The 22,576-nt window shown below is 43.6% G+C and overlaps 1 protein-coding gene across 3 annotated transcripts in view; it reads right to left on the bottom strand.

Annotated features, from left to right (window-relative positions):
• ST14 (ST14 transmembrane serine protease matriptase) overlaps window positions 1–22,576 on the bottom strand; it is a 423,216-nt gene that overhangs the window by 279,232 nt on the left and 121,408 nt on the right. For 2 of the 3 annotated variants that reach the window (XM_086956919.1, XM_086956921.1), the window contains exon 2: window positions 3,692–3,851. In XM_086956919.1, coding sequence (XP_086813045.1) covers window positions 3,692–3,851 — 160 coding nt within the window. The remainder of the gene's footprint in view (window positions 1–3,691; window positions 3,852–22,576) is intronic. The other variant, XM_086956920.1, reaches the window with a different exon arrangement.

The raw sequence follows: 22,576 nt of genomic DNA, 5'->3' as shown, positions 1-22,576 counted from the left end.
GCAGGCTGCATCCCCCAGATGGACCCTCATTGGGATTTTCAGAGCTGCCAGCTGTCTTTCTGCAGTTTTATGATGTTTTGACATATATGTAGAACCCATACATAGGAGGATGTGAGGAAAAGGAGAGCAGAAAATCAACTGTAGGAATTAAAAGTAACACGCAGGTGAGCTGTGAGGCATGGTGTGTGTGCTGATGCAAGCGCAGTGTGCCGCGAGTCAAGAGTGTGTGCTGATGAAAGCGCAGTGTGCCGTGAGTCACGGGGTGTGTGCCTTGAGACATGGAGTCTGTGGGTTGGTGGAAGTGCAGTGTGTCGTGAGGCATGGTGTGTGTGCTGGTGCAAGTGCGGTGTGCCATGAGGCATGAGTGATTATTGGTGCAAGCCCAGTGTGCCGTGAATCACGGGGTGTGTGCTGGTGCAAGCACCGCGTGCCTTGAGACATGGGATCTGTGTGCTGGTGCAAGTGCAGTGTGCCATGAGGCATGGTGTATGTGGTGGTGCAAACGCAGTGTGCCAAGAGGCATCAGTGAATATTGGTGCAAGCACAGTGTGCCGTGAGAAATGGGGAGTGTGTGTTGACGCAAGCGCAGCGTGCTGTGAGGCATGGGGTGTGGATGTTGGTGCAAGTGTTACGGGACCAGCGTTCGCGGCGGGGTCGGGGGTTCTTGGGGGGGGTGATGCAGCAGGGGCCTCGCTCGCCGAGCCAGAGGCCCCCTCCCACCCCAATCCATACCAAAAATTCAGGGGCATAATTACAATCAGAATGTCAGACCACACAACATCAAAGTACAATGCACAGAGCGCTTGCGGTGGGGGGGCTGGGATGCTGGTCACTCGCCAAGCCCGAACCCGGGAGCTTCTTCGAAAATAGGCCTGCCCTGGAGGTAGGCCCCACCACAATCGGGGACACTTGCTTGCGACAGGGAGCATGGGGTCTGGGGATAAAAGTGTTAGGGGCCCCACTGCTCTCTCGGTGCCAAAGGCCCGCCCCCACCCCACTCCATACAAATCGGCAGCCTGATGAAAACCCGGATAACCTGGGGGCCAGGTCGCGCGGCCATTAAACGGGGGGGGGGGGGGGGGGGGGGGGGTGTTTCAGGCAGCGCGGTACTCCAAATTCACCTCGTGGTCCTGGCCAAGCGATGATCGGAAACTGCGTCAGAGTCTGTGACAAAGGCGAAAGAGGCCATACGTTTTTGGTAAAAGCTTACTTATCTTCTTTCTGGGGTGAACAGATTTAGGATTGTGATTGAGATCATTTAAAGTAAATTAAGACAATCTATCCTTAGTACCTTTTGCCTTTCAGTTAGAAGAAATATGAGCCTTCAAGAATCAGTATCTTGCTCAAGCCTTCAAACCTCAATGCAAATTAGTAGAACATTCTCATAATGACATTCATAAACACCAACCAGAAATTCCTGAAGCTCCAATTGAGTGGGGAGAATTTCAGACCCCTTCCTTTCAATCCCAGGGCTGCGAATAGTCAATCCTTCCATCACTACATAGAAGTTCCAATTCTGTTTATGCTGCTCTCCTACTCGAAGTCACCGTGGAAGAACATTTAGCTTTTTAATTAAACTTAGGCAAATTATACCACAGATATTTAAGTGTTGGCAGCTATTTGTCAGGACTGTTGCCTGGAATTTGAGAGCCCACCGGATTCCAGAAAACATTCAATAGCCTGCCACAGTGATTCTGTTCAACAGAAAGGTCTTTCACAGATAATTTGGGATTTAGTTCAGAAGTGAGCTTTAGTTATGGTTTCTCTATTGGAAGTAGGCAAGGGAATCTACTCCTTAGTATTTCTGTTTTTGAAAGCTTCAGGAGACTTCAGACTAATCTACAACCTCAAGGACTGAACTGTTTCAAAAGGAAGATTCACTTCAAAACTAAAGCTTTGCATCAATACAATTCCCTGGTATTTCCCGAGAAATGGATGACCACCTTAGATCTTCAGGATGCTTATCTCTACATACCTATATACCCCATTAGAAATACCTCTGGTTCTGTGATCAAGGGCCCCACTAAAAATTTCAAGTCATGCCTTTAAGACTGACTTCAGCTACAAGAATATTCACAAAGGGTTTTGCCTCATTGGTGACACTACTTCACAGCTCAGGAATACTTGCACACCCCTACCTGGAGGATTGGCTAGTGTACTCTACCTATTATTATTATTATTAGGGGCATTTGTAAAGCGCCTGGTGTACGCCTGCAGGCGTGTCCCCACGCTATAAAAGTGGGGTAAGCAGTAAGACAGCTAGCGCAACCGACGACCATCTGAAAAGGTAGGTCTTGAGTTTAGTTCTAAACAGAGGTTCTGATGCCTCCAGGCGTATCTCAGGCGGAAGGTCATTCCAATGCTTCTGTGCCAAAAATCTGAACGACCTTCCCCCATACGTGCTTTTCTGATTTTAGGAATTTTCAAGAGGCCTGTACAGGAGGAGCGCAGAGTCCTAGTGGGCTCATACCTGGTCACCAGGCTCTGTAGCGGGGCAGGGGCTTTGCCACCCAGAATCCGGTGACACGTAGCAAGGGCTTTGAATTCCACCCTGCTCCTCACAGGCAGCAAGTGCAGAGCCTGAAGTGCTGCCCTGGAGGAAGGTCTTCTAGGAAGCCTTAAAATAACAGATTGGGTGTGGCAGGACATGGTCAAGATTTGTCAGAATCTAAAAAATCATGTATTTCGTATCTTGAAGTGGGAAAGCAATTAGTAGAATCAAAATCGGATGGTTCAAAAGTCCACCAGATACCTCACTGTTTTCCACCTAGACATGCTGCCTGCAGCCTGGACCTTGCTATAATATATGTCATCCAGTACATACTAACTTCCCAAATTCATTAAGTTAAATAATGTCCAGAACGGAATGTGGTGTCCTAATAACTTCAAAAGATGCAGCCGAGCTCGTCTGGCTTGGGTATTTTGAGGTCAGTGTCAAAGTAAATCCTGCCTTGGTCTAAAGTTTGAATTTACTAAGAAATCGCCACATTACAGCAGGAAATGTCTTCATCTGTAAATAAGAAAACATTACTGTTAAGTATCAGTCGAACAACCTTGATATAAGGTGCATTTTCATCCAGGTCAGTGGTGCAATCTGAAATAGCCCATTACAATTGTAGTCGTTTCTAGTTGTATCAAGCACTAAAGAGCCATGAGTTTGCAGTAATAAGACAGAGCTGCATTGATTGCTAAATTGCTCCCGACCCCTAGCAACCTTGCCCATTTAACACTGGAATAGCATAATGCCACTTAGCGTATGGTTTTGTAAGCTAGTTTGTATTATGCGGTTCTAGGATTACATCTGTAGCAATATTGTCCTTTCAGATGATATCTTGTTCTGGTCAATTCTGGTTACTCCCATTGACACCCTCATAATAATCAAGAGGACACCCTCATAATAATCAAGAGTTACTATCAAGACTCACATTTACCGGTCACAATTTGATTAAAAGATAAAAATAGCAAAAATGCTAGATGTATGTTTGGCCAGAGGTGCGTGTAAAAACATAAAACGAGCGAAATTAACAACACCTTAACTGGGAGGGACCAAATTAATATCATTTGACAACTTAAATGATTCTTAAACGGACTTTGATGGATCCTACAGCTATCCACATCCCACAACGCTCAAAAAATCCAGAAGGTGCCAGGTTTAGAGAAACCTGAATGGGATGAAAATACAAATGCTTACCTGTGAAATGCCAAACCAGCAATGCAATTGTGAGGGACAAAAGCAATGTCCCAATGACGACTGCAGCGATACAAAGTTTGCTCTTCAGTCCTCGCTTCTCCAGCTTCTTTGTATTCGTAGCAGGTAGAAACTCAACCTCTTCTTCAAACCCGTTCATCTTCTGTGCGAAGAGCAAAACAAAAAAACAAAAAAAGAGGTCAGAACGAACACTTCAAAATGAGGTTGGTGCATGATCTTTATGGAGTGGAAATCAGGGCAAGTAATTTAAACAATCACAATAAACACTATGGTTCCTACTGCCCATGCACAGAAGGAAATTAAGTTTGGAAAGAGGTCAAACGGTGTCTGGCCTCTGCTTTGACCTATGGAACCCATGGAGGGATTACTTCTGGTCGAATACAAAATCTCATACCGCATTTTTTACATTAACAAAAATACCAGTCGTTTTTTGTTCTCCAAATGCTTTATCACATTTACACAAAATAATCAAACTCTGTACACCTGAATCTTAAGACTAAAAACTGGATATACGTCATACAAAATTGAAAGAAAATGCTAAAAGAAAAAATGGTATGTTTTTCCAACACGTTGAAACTGGACTCCTTTAGTTATAACCTTTGCCAAAAACATATGACCACTAAGAATCTGACAAATGTTTGCGATTGAACATCAGCAGATACAGCTGCTACAGGGCTCAAAATATCATAACATTTTTAGTAGACCTGCAGATCTAGTAACTTTCAAATTCTACTAGAGCTAACTAATGTGCTTGACCAGTGAACTGGTCTCAAATTGTGTGATCCTAGGAAAATATTTTTAGTGCACATGAGCACCTTCAAATATGCAAGATCGCTATTTCTGCTGTACAAAAACTCTGTATTTACTAGACGTAATCTTTGCTCCATGTATGACAAGAATCTAGCCCATACACAGGGTACACATGATCCCTGGCTTGCCTCTTAGTTCACTAATAGCATGTCATCTGGGCAGGAGCAGTAATAATTCCAAATTCATGTTTAAAAACTCACTTTTTAATAATGTTACCAAAGCATGATGTGGTAGTGCACTGTCATTTACAGATAACATTTTCCTTTGAAATGGCCACAAAACATCCCCACTAAAATGTTGTTTTACTGATAATAGCGCATTAGCAATGTTTGGAAATAGAGTTTCAGCCAAAATATTGAAAATGTGCCCATCACCAACTAAGTGTTGCAATTTATTTTGATCCTATAAAAATATGTTTTTCACCAAAGAATTACAAAAATGGGTCTTCATAACTAGTGAAATATATTTGAAATGTTTTGACAGTTCACTTCGCTATTTTAGAAAATATCCTGACATCTCACAGCTTTCATTCAACATGCTTTGCACAGTTCAGTTGTCTCACAGTTCACTTTACAAAATCCTCTAGCTTTAGTCAGAGAAAGAAAACTAAATGAAGAGGACAAACTGACTTTTGACCCCGGTCTCTGAAAGCCAGCAAATGTGACAAGATAACAAGATTTTAAGGCATTTCTATTGTGCCTTCACTTTGTGAGCAATAAATATGCTTTTAAATCTGGTTATCTTGTCACATTTGCTCTACTTTCCAAGACAGAGGTCAAAGGTAAGTTCTCTTCCTACATTTAGTTTTTATTCTGTTACTGAAGTTAAGACGACTTTCAACTCCCCAGAAAGGGCCCTGTGCTAGACAGGACTCTTGGAGTTGCATTATTATTTTGTGTTTTTTTTATTTGATTTGAATATGAACTAGCATGCAAAGTGAATAATCACCAGAGCTTAACAATAAAATTTCGAAATAACATAGCACAATGCAGACTGAAGGCACAGGTTGGCGGAGGGGTGGTGTATAGAGTCGCTGAGTCCATCATACATCTTATAGAAGACAGCAGTGTGCTAGAATTTAATCTTTGATGTAAGGCGTAGGGCCAGAAAGGAGACTAAATAGGGGGAGGGAAAAGGCTTTGGTGTAAAATTAAACTTTTCCTCACCAACTACGGAAGCACAAGAGGATGGACCGATTGCAAGAAACACCAGATCAATAATAAAGAATAAGATTAATACTCGGCTGACCAACATGTAAGGTTATCAAATGATACCACGTCATAAGAGACGCGGTCATCCAAACCAGCACCTCATGTCGACAAGACACTGATATAAAGGACTTTAGTACAGTTGGTTCAGTTAACTGAACCAAGAGTTAATCCCTAAAATGTATTTGCTAGGTAAATGAAGGCCTGGGAACGGAACACGAATCAGATACCCTTGATGGCATGGATATATCTTCAAACCACGCAAATCCAGTGACTAAGTAGCATGAGTGAATCCATTTTCTAAATTCGACAATGTGCCTCTCCAATTTAAAACCACTTGGCTGGCAGCATGGTCTCCCAAACAGATTGTATCTATTAAGCATGTTGTGCGCGCTCAGCAAGTGACACCATCTTTATGAAGTGCCCTAAAACGCCTGAATGTTAAAAGAAGACTATTTATGCATAGCATCTCATGTATTGAAGGTTCCAGATGCATCACCTAAACTCACATATTTCTGGTGGTAAGTCCTACGTACAAGGTAGCTTACAGTAACAAGCACTGGCAAAGCTGAGTGGTCCCACCTGGGACACTGAGGCATGGACCTATTGACTTAGCTAATGCTCCCCCCCCCCCCCCCAAGTTGATTTAAAGCATACAAACACAGCAGCGTCGTGGAAAGCATAAGAAAACCAAACTAAGATGGCTGCCGCATATGTGGATGCATTCAGCGGCAGCTAGAGCATAAAGGAGCCAGGGAACATGTGGCTGCAAGGGGGGAATCTAGCTTTCTAATGAACAGAGAGTAGTGACGGACAAAGAGCAGGAAATCAGAAAGAGAGAAATAGCCCCTCGCGTACTGCAATACAACGTCTGATCTCATCAGTAAATAAATACAACAAATCAAATCAAAACAGATTGAAATTCTCCTTGAGTAGCACAAAAACTCAGGACTCCCATTAAGAGAGGTTAACTTTAAAAAAAGTGAAGCCACCAGGTGCCAATTGGCTGACAACATTTGTGCATTTGTCTTTATTTCTGCAGTAGAAATTGATATATTTCAGATTTTCTATTTTACGGGCTTGAAAGAAATCAGTATTGCTCCTGTTGATAGGGCTTATAACCTGTAATAATTAGAAACGTATTTATAGAGTAGGGAACATTATGAAAAGCCAAACAAATATAAAAAAATGATGAATCCATATCAATCATTGCCTAAATAATTTTTTTAACTGCCGAATTGTATAGCAGGTCTACTAGATAGAATTAAACATAACATTTTTTGATGTGAAAGGCAATTCAACAGAATTCAAAATGTTCATGAAATGCAATTCGCATGGCATAAAATGAAAGAGAAATTATCCTGTAAAAAACAAGATAATGTTGAATACATGTTTCCTATATAACCAAACCGCGTCACTTTGGTTTTACTTTCGTAAACTACTGAATTTGATAAAATTAAAAAAAAAAAAACATTTGCCAAGCTCCTTCATTCTTAAATGTTTGACACCCGAGAATGTATTCAAAATATCAAACTCAGTGATTTGAAATGTTGCTTGCCTGAAACAGCTGTTGCACCTGGCCATAAAAAGATCCAGACACTGTACATAAAAGGGAGACTCTACGCTCCATCCATTAAAGCAATCATGTAACTGAGGTTTTGTAAAGCATTGTATCTTGTAATTTCTTCTTGACAATTTCAAGCTGTGGCCTGAAATCCACAGAGCACAGTAGAGCAAACAGAAACGTGCACCGTTTCACTGGATTGACCATGTGTCAAGCGTTTAAAGTGGTCAGTTTGAGAAGTAAACTTCATGGAGAACACTGGTCCGTAGCACATCTTGATGCAGAGAACAATCCACTTTGAGAAGGTCCTCTTATGCAAAGCCTTCCCTTTGTTCACCCAGAGATTGTCGCAGAAAGCGGATTATCCACATGGTGTTCCTTGGTACAATCAATGTAAGAGTATAAAGCTCTTTCGAGGCCAATGGAAAATCGCCTCCCCTTTCGAAGGATGAGGGGGAGCAGAGAAAGCAGAGTAATGGTATGCCCAATGCGAAAGGGAGTCACAACTTTTTTCAAGAATGCTGCCATACACTTCAGTACTATCTTGTCCAGGAAATCGCACCTCTTTCAGAATTCAGTACCCTCTTAAAAGAGCCCTTGAAGAGTAACACTTACACCTCTTGCAAAAGAACGAACAGGTCCTCTCTGAAATTCACTTCAATGAGGGGACAGTTTTTGCAGTGCAAAAAGAAATGACGGGACATAGTTCTGTTGAAAGATTTGTAAGGCGCATCTGTCTGACAGGATGTTGTTAATGTTAATGTTAATGGGGTTGCTTATATAGCGCACGGCTACTCCAAGGAGTGTCCCGGCGCTTTCTAACCCGCAACTGAAAAGGAGAAACAGAACATAACAGCTTACTGATTATAAAGCCAAGTTTTTAAAGCTTTTCTGAAGGCAAAAAGATTGGAGGTACGACGGAGATCAACAGGAAGGGAGTTCCAAAGTTTCGGGGCAAGATGTTTAAAGGAGCGTCCTCCTATCCTGGCCCTCCTAATGGGGGGAACCGTTGCCAGGCCAAGACTTTCCGATCAGAGAGATCTGGTGGGTTTGTAAAAAACGAGCCGTTTTTGAATGTACGAGGCCCCGACCGAATAGAGTGCCTTGTGTGTCAATGTGAGAGCCTTGAAAGTAATCCGCTTCTTGACAGGAAGCCAATGAAGGGAAGAAAGCAGCTCTGACGCCCTGGCTTGCCGAGGTAGGCCAAAAATAGCCCTAGCCGCGGAGTTTTGAACTACCTGAAGTTTATGCAGGAGATAATCCGGTAAACCCAGGTAGAGAACATTCGAGTAGTCAATCCTCGAACAAATCAAAGCCTGTACTGTCAGCTTCCTGTGAACTAGAGGAAGCAGATGAAGGAATTTTCGCAGCATTTTTAGCAGACCGAAACAGGTGCTGGTTAGACCTGTGATCTGTACTTTCAGCGAAAGGGTGTTGTCGATTTTGATCCCCAAGTTTTTCGCGACCACAGAGGAGGAAGAAGGTGGAGACATGCTCACCGGCCACCATTCTTGCCAAGGCGGATCTGCCTGACAGCCGAAGAAGAGCACCTCAGATTTATCAGGGTTGCACTTGAGGCTGCTTCGCTGAAACCAGTCGAAGACAGCCCCAAGGCAACCACGGATGCTCTCCCCGTCAAACTCCATGCCCTTCTTGCAGGTGAAGAGAAGCTGGGTGTCGTCAGCGTATGATATGATCTGGGCACCCATGGACTCCGCAAGTACCGCCAATGGAGTCATGAAGATGTTAAAAAGGGTCGGGCTCAGCACCGACCCTTGTGGGACTCCGACATCCAAAGGCGGCACCTCTGCGGAGTAAGGAGGGGCCCAGACCACTTGTCGATGACCAGCTAGGTAAGATCTCATCCAGCTAAGCACCGTCCCACGTAGACCAATCTCATGAAGTCTTCTCAAGAGGGCCTCATGTGGGACGGTGTCGAAGGCCGCCGACAGATCCAACATCACCAGCATTACTCTTCCACCTGCGTCGAGAACTTCCTTAATGGCTTCATTAACCTCCAATAGAGGAGTCTCAGTGCTCAGATTGGAACGGAAACCAGATTGGGTAGAGTGGAGTAACCCATGATCTTCCAGAAAGGAAGAAAGCACAGAATGGACGTGCTTCTCGACGATCTTAGCTAAACTGGGCAGGAGAGATATGGGCCTATAGTTAGCATGAATCTCTGGATCGAGGCCTGGTTTTTTTAGGAGGGGAACAACCATTGCCTTCTTCCAGGCAGGGGGAACATTGCCGCTAGACAAGGATAAGTTCAAGACCGGGTAGATCAGGGAATTTAGAATCTTAGCATTGCTAGCAAGAAAACTCGCCGGGCAGGGGTCAAGTGGAGAACCTGATTTAATCCTGAGTAAAAGATCCAGAGAGGTAGATTCTGATAAAGATGGAAATTCCGATAATGTGGGGCAGGTGTCAGATGGAAGAGATATCAGATTGGAGTCAATCAGAGATACATAGGGAGCAGCTGGAGGAAAGGATTCCTGAATCAATTTAATTTTTGTATTAAAGAAGATGGCTAGCTCCTTTACCCAAGGTTCAGAAAACTTATGCTGGGCAGAACAGGATTTGGGTGACACAAACTCTTTGACGATGGTAAAAATTTATTTACAAGAGTTTGACGCAGATTCAATTCTGTTGGCAAAATAGTTCTTTTTAGCCTCAAGGATAGCAGCGTGATAAGATTTAATCAATAGTTTGTAAGCAGACTTAGCTTCCTGATCGTACTGTTTCCGCCATAGTCTTTCAGCTGACTTACAATTACGCCGGACAAGAGCAAGCGACTTAGCAACCCTGGGAGAATATGATGGATCCTACCCCTCACTGGTGGCAATAACCGCAAGCAACGATGAATGGCAGGACTGATGCCTATGCTGGCCCGTGTGCTGCCCACCAGACTCTGCTGTAGAGGCTGAGGAGACCATCTCTCCCTATACACCTGGGCTTCATCCTGGACTCCTCCCTGTCGATGACCAGACAAGTCAACGCCGTCTCATCTTCGTGCTTCAACACCCTGCGCATGCTCCGCAAGATCTTCAGATGGATCGCCACTGAAATCAGGGAGACCGTTACCCAGGCACTCGTCACCAGCCGACTGTACTACGGGAACACTCTCTATGCCGGAACCACAGCCAAACTTCAAAAAAAAGACTCCAACGCATCCAGAACGCCTCCGCACGACTCATCTTGGACATCCCCTGACACATCCACATCACCGGACACCTGAGAGACCTGCACTGGCTCCCCGTCAACAAGAGAATCACGTTCAGACTCCTCACCCACGCACACAAGGCTCTCCACGACCTGGGCCCCAAGTACCTCAACGACCGCATGACCTTCTACACACCCACCCGCCAGCTACGATCGACCAACCACGCCCTCGCCATCGTACCACGCATCCGCAGAGCCACCACTGGAGGAAGATCCTTCTCCTACCTGGCAGCCAAGACCTGGAACTCCCTCCCCCCCCACCTTCGGCGAACCCAGGACCATCTCTCCTTCAGAAAGCAGCTCAAGACCTGGCTATTCGAGCAGTAACATACCCCCTCCCCCAGCGCCTTGAGACCCTCCCGGGTGAGTAGCGCGCTTTATAAATGCCGTGATTGACTGATTGATTGACACCTGCCTTCTGAAATAGCTCCTGGAAATCTGGCAGGGGTCAACAGACCTATGGAGTGTGCCTTAAAGCGCTACAACAAAGTCTGCTTCGCATAAAAAAATATAGAAACCAATCAAAAGGGCATATACGTGAGATAAGCCTGTACAACGTAGGATAATCCTGTGTAGTGTATCCACAAGTGTGTACTAATACAATCACTGGTGCCAACTGCCCTCCCAGGCAATCAGTGGTATCAAGACAAGTGTGGATTACACATTTTGGCCAGGCCTGCCCATAGTGGATTGACAGAGCAAAAGGTGTCTGTCCTAAGGTCTTCCGGGATTGCTGCCAAGACCGGACAGGCCATGTCCCACAGGGAATATGTATAACAACCCAGTAAGCAAACCGCATTACCCGATTGCAATGGTAGACTGGTAGAGGAAAACATATGCTTGCCAAAAGTCTCAATTCTGATAGATTTCATATCTGGAGGAGTTGGGAATTAATTGGGATTCACATTACTGGTTAGGTCTGAACCAAAAGGCTATCTGGAGTAGGAAGTTTGGTAAAAACAACAAAAAATCAGGATTGCCAGAAGCCGGTCTGTATAGCCTGACCACCTGCATAGTCACTGGTAGGTAGGATCAGGGCTTTGACCAAGGTGCCAATGAAGAATCAGTGATGGTCTCCTTAAAAAGGGAGCCCCAGCGCAAGCTACAAAATATTTGCCGTGATGTTAGTTTTGGTCTCAAATGAGGGTAGCAGTAAATACAGAAACTTATCTAGCTTCTGGACTACCAGTGCAAAGAGGATTTCTTCTGTTGGTGTTGCATGTGACACTTCAAACCCATCCTGAAGAGAGGTGTCAAGCTTGCTGTCATCCTGCAAACCCATCTAAAAAGCATAATTTGTCATGGGAGCAGGGGGGACCATACCAATCACCAACATCACACTCATCATCATCATCATCATCATCTACATTGTGAGATGCCTCATGCTCTGATTAGAACCAAAGAGGATAATTGAGCCTCTGCTGGCACAGTGTCAAAGTCAAGGTACATGATGACTGGCTGCACGTTTGCAATCTCAAAGAAGAAAGAAAAAGAAATACAGCTGGATCAACCCTGCCAGAACTCAAAAATAGAATTTTCAGGATGCATGCATATCTGACTTACCAGACACTTAACCCACGGAGCTTTCCTATCGAATAACTGACTTACCTCAATGCCAGCCTTAAGGAATTAGTAAGTTATTTCTGAAAAAGTATTAGGGGTACAGGTCAACTACACTGTACTTAGACAATAAATTATTTCTCACAGTTTTACAAGAGACCGCTTTATATACATACAAAATTATCATCATCACTGATGCAAACTCTGAAGCTGTTCACTGAAGCCAGAGGTCTTCCTATAAGTCATATGCATAGCCACCAATAGGGTAAACCTCCATATTTTAGTTCAACATACCACTTCCAACAAAGGTCTCCTTTGAGACTAGTATTGTGATCTATAATGCATAGACGAGATGTGCAGTCTGATCAAACTTTCTCATCAACTGGTTAAAATGGCATGACTGAAATCTTCCCAATGGTGTGATAAAAGAGTACACGTGCTGGCAGACAGTTCTGTACTGTGCTCTTACTACTCCACAAAACTGAACAGATATTTTACTTATGCTTGGAGCATCACACCAAAAATAAATTCAAATGTAGACTCAGAGACAGCTACTTCCCTTCTTGCCATCGACAAAGTGATTTAGAAATCTCCTCATCTGTATTTGCAGATTTCCACAGCTACCAATTTGTCATTCCAAGTGTGGACCTAATGAGTAAAGTGATCTTATCTTGCAGTCAGCATAATTCTATGTGATCATGAAGTAGGGAATCTCAGAATGCATTTTCGCATGATGGTTCATTTACAAAACTGCCACATAGCCAAGATCTTGAGGCGTTTTGCCAATGATCAAACCAGGTTTCTTCCACTGGATTCCCTGCTAACAAAAAAGGGTGATTCAGGGAACCCTGACCAAATCAACAACACCCTCTAAGCTTTTACGCGGAAAGATTTGAAGCACTTCAAGCCATAGTAGCTAGCCCGCAGTATGATGCGGTATACAATAACTAGGTACAAGTAAGCAGAGTATGTGTAGCACTGGCACCTACAGCAGGTAAATAATGGCTGCTAGGGTAACTGAAAAGAAGCAAATTAGCTGGGAGAAGGCGCTTCCTTGTTACATCATAATTAGGCAGCACAATTCACCGAAAACATGACCGCAGTGAGTCATATATAACAAGAGTGAGTAAATTAACCCATAGAGCTTATAAGGGATGTTGTTGAATGGACACCAACGTCCACTGAACATAATACCCAGAATGTTACTAAAATTACTTGCAAAAAAAACATTAAAAGGCAACTACACCTCTCCCCCTCATGAACTTGCACTGGCTTCTCAAGAAACCAGGAACGAATGGGCGTCATTTAGGGATTGCAGCTGTAACCACTGGCTTGTCCCTTGGGACCCCTGGCACTGTATCCGTGACCCCTGGCCTCGGTTGTGGCAAAATCGGTGCCAAGGACACGGGGGACAGCAGTCTTTATGGACATTGGTTGGGGCTCCAATACCCTTGTGTTTTTGTCATTTTTTTTTATTACACTAATAATAGTAAATACTAATATTCACTATCAGTGCAATAAATAAATGGAGTACAATTCGCTGGAACGTGACCCTCCTTGGCAGCTGAGGTAAGGAGCAAATCCTTTTGAAAGTATGTTGTGTGCATGCTTGTGGGTGAGAGTATCTGTATGTGAGAGAGAGTGTGTATGAATGATTGTGTATCTATGTGCAAGCATGTGTGTGAGTGAAAAAAAAGTTCAAATGCTGTGTGAAGTCACTTACGCTACCCTGTGCCTTTTGGTGCATTGACGAAGGAATGCCAGGATTTATTTAAGGGGGGCCTTTCTAGCTGAACCCAACCAAAAGTAGACTTCATGTTCCTAGCACGTAAATGTTCCCCAAACAAATCTTTAAGGAGCGCAAACGAAAGCTTAAAACCCATGATAAATTGGATTATATGGGTGGGGTATGGATTATCCTGTGAAAGCAGAAAGTTTCTCAGTCATTAACAACCAGTTTCTTTTATGACCGTCATAGAATACCTTCTGAACACATATAAAACGGCACAATATCACAAAAAATAACTTCCATGTACCTGTTCAATCTTGAGCGCTGTACTAAGTGATTAAATTGGGCAGTGCCATACAGGCCGTTTATTGACATATGCGTGTCCCAACGACACCAACTACAACAGTGCAAAATTGCAACAGGTACCCATAACACTGAGATGTGGCAGTCTGAAAGGTTTAATGCTTAAATATTAACCTGTAGAGATACTCAGATGGCAGAAACTCAGGTCACAAAACTGCCATCAGTTTCAAATTTCGTACGAGAACTTCTTTACAGTGCTTCATAACACACATTTTAAAACACTGTACATAACAAGTGTTAGTAATGTCTAAATCTTAGGTGCGTGTAAGAAGTGTGTTTTCAGGGATTGTAACTCATCCCAGATCACAGGTGATTTAAACTGTAAGCATTCATTTACTAAGCTTCCTTACCAGCACTTCTTACTGACCATCATAGATTTAGTCACAGCTACGAGTTTGACATTTTCTAAAGTCTTACACTTTAGCTGTCAAACCAGACACTGGAGAGCTATTCAACCCGATGATAGTTCTGTCTAAAGCTTAAGAATTTATCAACAGTTATCCATAGGTGGTATGTCTTTAGTATTTAGTTTTTTTTAATTAAGGGCAAATTAAACACCTGATGAAGTCCCTTGGTACACTAAGGAGAATACAAGGAAATATGGGATGACTGCATAGCAGACTAAATTTCAAATAACCATACTTTTAAGAGCCTTTTTAAATTTCATAAGGAGAGGACTATTTGCATATTCAAAATTGGTAGTTCAGTCCACAGTTACACAACATGGGCTTGGAAAGCTCAGACTCCCCATTCATAGTACTCGAAGAAGGGGACTCAGAACGTGGCGTTGTTGAAAGATCTCAGGTTGCTTCTGGAGCAGCATCTTTTACATCCAATGCAATTGGTGTAGTATGTGGATACAGACTCAAATTTCTTCAGATTAATAATATATCTAACCACTTATGTATCGAATTTTTCTAACCTATGACACTTTGCTTTGGTAAAAACAAAATAGGTTGGGTTTGCATGGTCCTATCATATATGGCTAAAGATAGGAAACATTCTTTGAAGAGCTTGAACCGGATAGCTGCAGCTCTTGGCAGTGCCTGTAATTAGAGTCTAAGTTTGGTTCAGAATTTAAGGTGGAGCATATGTCCTTAACTTTAGATACAGGCTGGGGCAATTCAGCTGTGGAGGTAGGCAGTAAGTGAAGTCCTAGAGATTCGCTCTATTGCGATTCAGAAAAGTTTCTGCCTTGGTGGGATTTAGTTCTAGATTTTCATCCATGCATGAACAGATGACCTCTAGTATGTATGTATGTTAGACCTGACAAGATTGCCAGAGTCACCTGTTAGATTCAAAAGTGTGTGTAATCCGCACAGAGATGGATAATCATGTTAAATTTGTTTAGGAGTATCATCAAGTATTTGGTCTAGAGGTTGAATGGAAGGGGGAAAAACTGATCCCTGAGGCAATCCTCAACAAAACGGGTAAAGGTGCATAACAGAAACTTCTAAATAAAGTTAGTGAATGTGACTCGAGAAAAAAGATTAGGCTAATTTTTGTGCGGTCTCCTTCACAGTAAGGCAAACTAGGCATTTCAGTAGTATTTTGTGATCTAGAATGTCAAATGCTGCAGAGATGTTCAGTAATACAAGTACTCCCGACCCTTTGCCTTAGCCATTGATAACCGTGGGAGGATTACTAACAGCAATTATCTATTCTGTAACTTAAGTTTAAACTTAAATATCTAAAATTTGAAATTAGAATTTTTAAGAATTGCATAACCAGAGGCATAGTCTTGTACGAATAAAGATGATTGAGTTTTAGAACAGCTCCATACCCAGATACATTATCCCCAAAAACCCAAACCTAAATATCCTGATCAATCCACAGAAAAGTAAAGACCTGGGAGGGTGGTGCTCCGTGCAATGGCGCATGTCAGGGCGTAGCCCAGTACGTCAAAAGAAAGGTAGAAATTGATGGAGGATGATTGTCCAGTCTACTTGTTCACTGTACACACCGCTTGCAAGACCGAGGCGAGATGGAAGCAGGTGGGGCGGTTGCAACCGAGGAAAGGCTCTGAGAGGGAAAGAATACAAAGGAGTGGACTGTTGAGATGACCCAGTGTAGAAATATAATTTTTGGTAAGAAGAAAGTGGGTAGGTCTGCTGTGAATGGCCACCACGTGGCACACTGGCCCCATGTTAAGAGGCAGTCTGAGGTGGTTTATAGGGAGGCATGTCAGCTGAAACCCTCTCCATTTCCTGGGAATCCGAGAGCATTTAGTGGAATGCAGTAGACCCAAACCAACAGAACTGGCACACCCCAAATTTTACCGAAGTGGGTGGTGCAGCGAAGAAACAGGGTGAGAGGAGTAGTACAAGGGTGCATGGACTGCGGCTCAGCGAAGAGAAAGCAGACAGGCCACAGAGCGCTCCCATACAGGGCAGCGTTCCATCTAGGTGGATGAAAAAAAACTCTCCCTGCAGGCCCAATTCCCTGGTAGTGTTGACATTGCACTCCCAACTCTATTCCAACTGACGATAGGACAGGGTAATAGTCAGAAACGTAAGGATGATTTATCTGACTTTACTTCTGGGGGACACTCCTGGTCAGTGGGTGGCGAACATCTGTGACCACAACTGTGACCAAAGGGGAGTTCTGGTTAAGGAAGACCGACTGGGTCAGTAATGAGCAGACTTGGCTCTGGGTAGCTAGATTAGCGAAATGATTTGGGCTACAGGTTACCGGTGATTTGGAGGGGGGTGTATTATAATTAGGGTTTCCGGATTTATGGTATTTATTTTTCGGCCATTTCTGTCTGTATTTATCCATATTGATTTTTTGGCTATTTTATCTGTATTTATCCATATTTCTTTTGAGTTTTGCGTATAAATTAAGTAGTAAAACTGTACATTTCCATATCTATTTAACTGTTAGAGTTGCACCTCTTACTTTGATGTCTGTTGTGTTTTAGCTATTTAAGCTGCTAAATATAACAATAATGCATCCACTGGTAAATACTAGCATTATACCATATATGTCTTATATAAAGAAGTGTCATTCTGTTTTTTAATTAACCATGCTATTCATCTGCTGGCCTATAATTCATGAAGGACAGCACGTAGTCACTTAAAAGATGCACATTTTTTTGTATTTATCCACTTTTAAAAATACATACAGACAGAAAACACATTGTTTTCGGTTTGTATTTATCTGTAAAAATCCTTAAAAACTGAAAACAGGGAGCCTTAATTATAATATAGCTAGCAGCACTGAAAGGAAGCTATGTTTCAATAAAGGTTTATTTGTTGTGCTCACTAATACAAAATAAAACACAAGGCCAGTGCTAGATTTGTAGACATAGAGACACTGACGATCAACAGTTTAGGGGCAGGAATACAATTGAATGAATGAGACTGTTACGCTAAGTAACTGTATTACACTAACGTCAGATTGGGTTTCACAGCAACAGCAAGAGGGGTGTAGTTCAAGTATTCAAAAGACATAATCGGGACTGGATTCTCCTACAGGACGCACACTTTAAAGTTATGAACGGTCATATCCTATGAACAGTGACAGTGGCCCATGTAGGATTCACCTCATACTCAAGAGCAATAGCCATTCTCCTGAAGAAATCCATCCTTCTGGTCAACACTGGGTGGACCCTCAGGGCTGTTATGCAGCAGGAAAAGTATTTTTTTTTTAATTTCTTTATTGATCATTTTAACAAACAGTATACATGGTACATCAATTATGCATTGCAACATCACATGGGTCCACTGGTTCACGATGAGATGACTACTATGAGCTGTTCTCATTCTGTTTGCCGATTTCTGCTTACTATCCTGAGTGGCCCCAGTTTTAAATCACATGTACGTCATTAAATAACTAAAGAACTACTGGATGACGTTGGGAATAATGTATGCAAAAATAAATATAGCTAAATACTGGGGGTCTCCAACAATACCGACACTCTGGGATTGGTGTGCAGACCTTGACCTCGCAATGCCGGCAGAACGAACAGTGTATCTGAACCGAAAGTGTCCACAGAAATGGGTCCGGATTTGGAGCGCATGGAATGAATACCGGGGGTATATATGCGATCCTCCGACGATGTCAAGCGACAGTGATTCTGAGGGAGGGGGTGGGGTATTACGAGTAGACACGTATTGTAACCACATGCTTACCTTGACATGCCTTCTACAGTATGTTTTTGTATCAAGATTTTATATATGCCGATCTCTATGTATGCACAAAATGATTCTATGTTTGCCCAGAGATTGCTTTGGTTTATAATAAAAATGGTTTACAAAATAAAAAAATAACTAAAGAACTCTTTAAACCTCCCCCCCTCTCCCCCCATGCAGCAGGAAAAGGATGCTGGATTTGGGAGTAAGAAATTATGGAAAGGGTAGCAACCCCATTTCTAAAATGAGAAACGGGCTGCTAATTTTGGGTGGAAACTTTAATTTGACAAGGTCATGGTTCAACAAAGTTCTTGAAGTGGCCATCACCTACTTCTTTAGGTCATCTTCTACCTATCGAACTATCTGGTTTAGTAGACCTATGGAACTGGTAACACCAAAGTGAAAGTTCATCACATTTCATCTATAATTTTCAAGGATACATCACAACACAAAAAATACACACATCTGTCTTCGCAGAGTGAGGTTTTTGGCTAGGGCTTCTCAGACTACTTTGCAGTCTGTAGTTTTTCATGTCCAAGGGGATGGAACCTAGATACGTTGATTCTGCAAGATAGGGCGGAGGAGGGAACATCCTGCAAAAATACAGTCAACTATTTTGATGAAAGTGAAGACACAATTGAATCAGCAGTGACCCACTGGGAGAACTACAAAACAGTTACTGGGAGCAGGAGATACCGTTGACAGCACTTAGCAAGAAAAACGTTGGGAAAACCAACCAGGAAGAAGCAAACATCCTGGAGATTGAACAAGAATATATTCTATCCAAAGACGACGAGATGGTGCAGCGCCTCCATCTTAAAATACAAGAATGCCAAACACTAACCAAAAATGAAGCAAGGAGCCAATATCTAGCAAAACCAAAAAAAAAAAACTCTACGAGAAAGGTGTTAGAACTGGGGGGCTCTTGTTGGCGGAGGTAGGTACCCTAGTCCAAATAGGGACCCTTGCTTCTAGTCAGGGAAAGGAGGGACACACTCTTAGATTACCCCTGCTCACCCTCCGGTAGCTTCGCACGAGCAGCCAGGCTTATCTCCAAGGCAATGTGTAAAGTATTTGCAACCACACCCCCAGTAACACCGTGATAACACCACAAATGGACACCACACTGATTTAGGAAAATAGCGGTATCTTTATCAAGAAGAAATATGATGAGATCAAATGATAACAATATCCAGCATATGCGTATTCGTAATATTTCACTGGGCCGGTTATTAGGCCAAAATCACTTGTAGGTTCTTGCGGTATTAATGAGCAGTTAACTATGATCTCATGCAGTTCTAATGCAATGCTATGCAGTCTTTAATGCAGTCTGTAATGCAGAAATAAGACCGTCCTTAATGCAAGTACTAACGCGGTTCGTAAAGCAAGTAATAATGCAGTCCGTAATGCAAATACTAATGAGATCGTAAAAGCAAGTAATAATGCAGTTTGTAGTGCAAGTACTAATGCGGATCGTAAAAGCAAGTAATAATGCAGTCAGTAATGCAAGTACTAATACGGATCATAAAAGCAAGTAATAATGCAGTTTGCAGTGCAAGTAATAATGCGGATCATGAAAGCAAGTACTAATGCAGTTCGTAGTGCAAGTACTAATGCAGATCGTAAAAGCAGTTCAGCACCGATCGAGGGGCTAGTGAATATCTCTATGCCACTCTTGGCCAACTCACGGTCTGCGACTGCCAAAATATGCCCCCAATACTGTTATGAAGGAAACAAAGTGCAGCTCCACAATACGACCCAGGGACTGCCACTCCTCGGAGAGTATGGGCCGCAATACTGACTTGAGCGGAGGATCGCGCTGCAAAGATGGGAAAGGCCGAGAGTGGTGTCTCGTAGCATGCACTCCGCCCCAGGGGGCGACACACGAACGCTGGCTGAGCATTACCTGGGGGGATGCAGTCTCTCTCTCCTCGCGGCTTGGGCGTCACGCTGTACGGCTTCGGGTGGAGGCAGCTGCGCCTCTCAGTGAGAGTCAGCCTACTAGGCGACGACCTCGCAGCTGATCGCCTCCCGGGGCGACTCAGTTGATCTTGGGCAAAGGACTTCGGATCCACGATGGTGAAGGTTCACAGGTCTCTCCATGGCAAAGGCAGGCTCGGGCCAGCGGCGGTGATTTCTCATGGCTCCCTCTTGGGACGACGGTCCGGGATGATGGTGCTAACGATCATAGCACTTCTGGTCACGCTGTCAATCGAAGCAAAGCGCAAGACTGCTCCGTGTCACACGGTCACGGGGCAATTCTCATGAAGGTCTCAGGCTGCAAAAAGCACACGCACACAGCGTCGCTGAGACCAACTTGGAAACTTTGATGTTCCTGAGTTTCCACAACAGGGAGCTAGCTCCTCTCGGGCCCTTGGAGACAAGTTACTTCAGGACACAGCAAAGTCCTTTCAAGCAGGGGGACACAGCACACAGCAAAGTCCCTTGTCCTCTGCTAAGTCAAATCAGCAAACTGCAGGCCAACCCCAGAACACACAGCAAGGGCAGTCCTTCACTTCAGTCTCTTCAGCGGTTCTTCTTTGGCAGAGGTTAGTCTTGTTCACAAAGTAGTATCAACCCTTTTTCAGGCTTTGTTCAGTCTTGAGTTCAGGGGTTTCAGCTCTCACATTTATACCCCTTAGTGCCTTTGAAGTCTTTGTGTTCAGGGGACTCTGAGCTCAGTCCAAACCAGACCTGGGTGTCTTCCTGCCAGTGCACAACTCCTTTCTTTGATAGTGAGGGGCTGGGCCTCAGACACTCCACATGAGGTGGAGCCATTCTTTTGTGGCGGCACCACAGCCCTCTTCGCATCAAAGGGGTTACTCCTCCCACCACACCAAATGCAGGCCAGCCTGTTGCTGTCTCACCTACTCCTCCCTAGTGTCAGGACACTCCCCAGACCCTGTCACATCCAAATCCAGACAGTCAATAAACAACCAGGCAGAGGCACTCAGGATGGTTAGGACAAGAAATCAGCCACTTCTAAAGAGTGGTTTCTAAACACAGAATTCAACAAAAACCATCTTCACAACAAGATGTGTTATTAAAGTCTGTGTTCTTGCACACTAAACTCAATCTCTCCATCTTATGCCTATGGGAAGATATGCTGGAAAAATGTGACACAGAATTCCCCATTCTGTCCTTGGGAATGAACAAGATGGCCTTGCAACAGTGAAAAACGAATATGGCAGTAGTTCACTGTCAGGACATGGTACACACCTCAGTACATGTCCTACCTTTCACATACACTACACCCTGCCCGTGGGATACCTTGGGCCTACTAAAGCGGTGTCTGATGTGCATAAAAAGGGATGGGTAAGGCCTGGCAAGTGGGTACACTTGTCAGGACAACAAGGCAGTTAAACTGCGCGCAGGCACTGCAGTAGCAGGCCTGGGATCTCTTTTTAGGGCTACTTGTGTGGGTGGCACAATTAGTGCTGCAGGTCCACTAGTAGCATTTGCATTACCAGCCCTGGCACACATAGTGCACTTTACTAGGGACTTTACTAGTAAGACAAACATAACACTTTATACAGAGAGCGCTTGCACTTTGACACTGTTTAGCAGTGGCAAGGTGCCCAAAGCATCTAAGTCGGCAACACAATGTCAGAAAAAGGTTTAGAAGGAAGGCCAAAAAGTTTAAGGAACTTTAGCCAAAAAGGCCCAAGTCCAACAGTAGGCAAGTAGGGTGAGTATTATTAGCACGGCTAAGAAAGAGGCAAATGACAAAAGGGAAGGAGAAATAATAAGCCCAGATGGAACCAAGATCAATGCTCCAGAAATAGCAAATATATTTAAGGAACATTATAAGGTCCTGTATACAGCACAGGGTAATAGCTATCCAGTTGAGGGCAAGACCTCTCAAATGATATTGAACTTCTCATACTGAAGCGGGACGTCTGAGATAAGTTATAGGAAGCAATGTCCCCAGATGAGTTGGTAGGAGGCCATTAGTGTACTACAGGGCCTTAATGCTTTCAGTTGCAATCCCAGTGAGAACTAGAAAAAATAAGTGGCCCTCAACTGGCCAGCCCCTCCAGAGGTAATCCTGTCAATTCCAGGTGCACCTGAAGGCCAATCCTAAGCAGCCTCCCCTAGCACCTCAAATGAGGCTGGGGAATGCCAAGCAGGGCCGACAAAGTATGTGCTTACTTTGCAAATGTTTCTTTAAAGCCCACCTGCAGTCATGGACTTCAAGAGCTGCTACAAAATGTCAACGAACTCCAGCAAGGTAGATAGTAAAGCAACAGGTTCCTCGTGGTGCAATCAACCTTTCTG

This window comes from Lissotriton vulgaris, chromosome 2_1, assembly GCF_964263255.1.
Source record: "Lissotriton vulgaris chromosome 2_1, aLisVul1.2, whole genome shotgun sequence".
NCBI classification, from domain to species: domain Eukaryota; kingdom Metazoa; phylum Chordata; class Amphibia; order Caudata; family Salamandridae; genus Lissotriton; species Lissotriton vulgaris.
The sequence above is the reverse complement of the archived record's forward strand: the minus strand, read 5'-3'. Positions and strand labels throughout refer to the sequence as shown.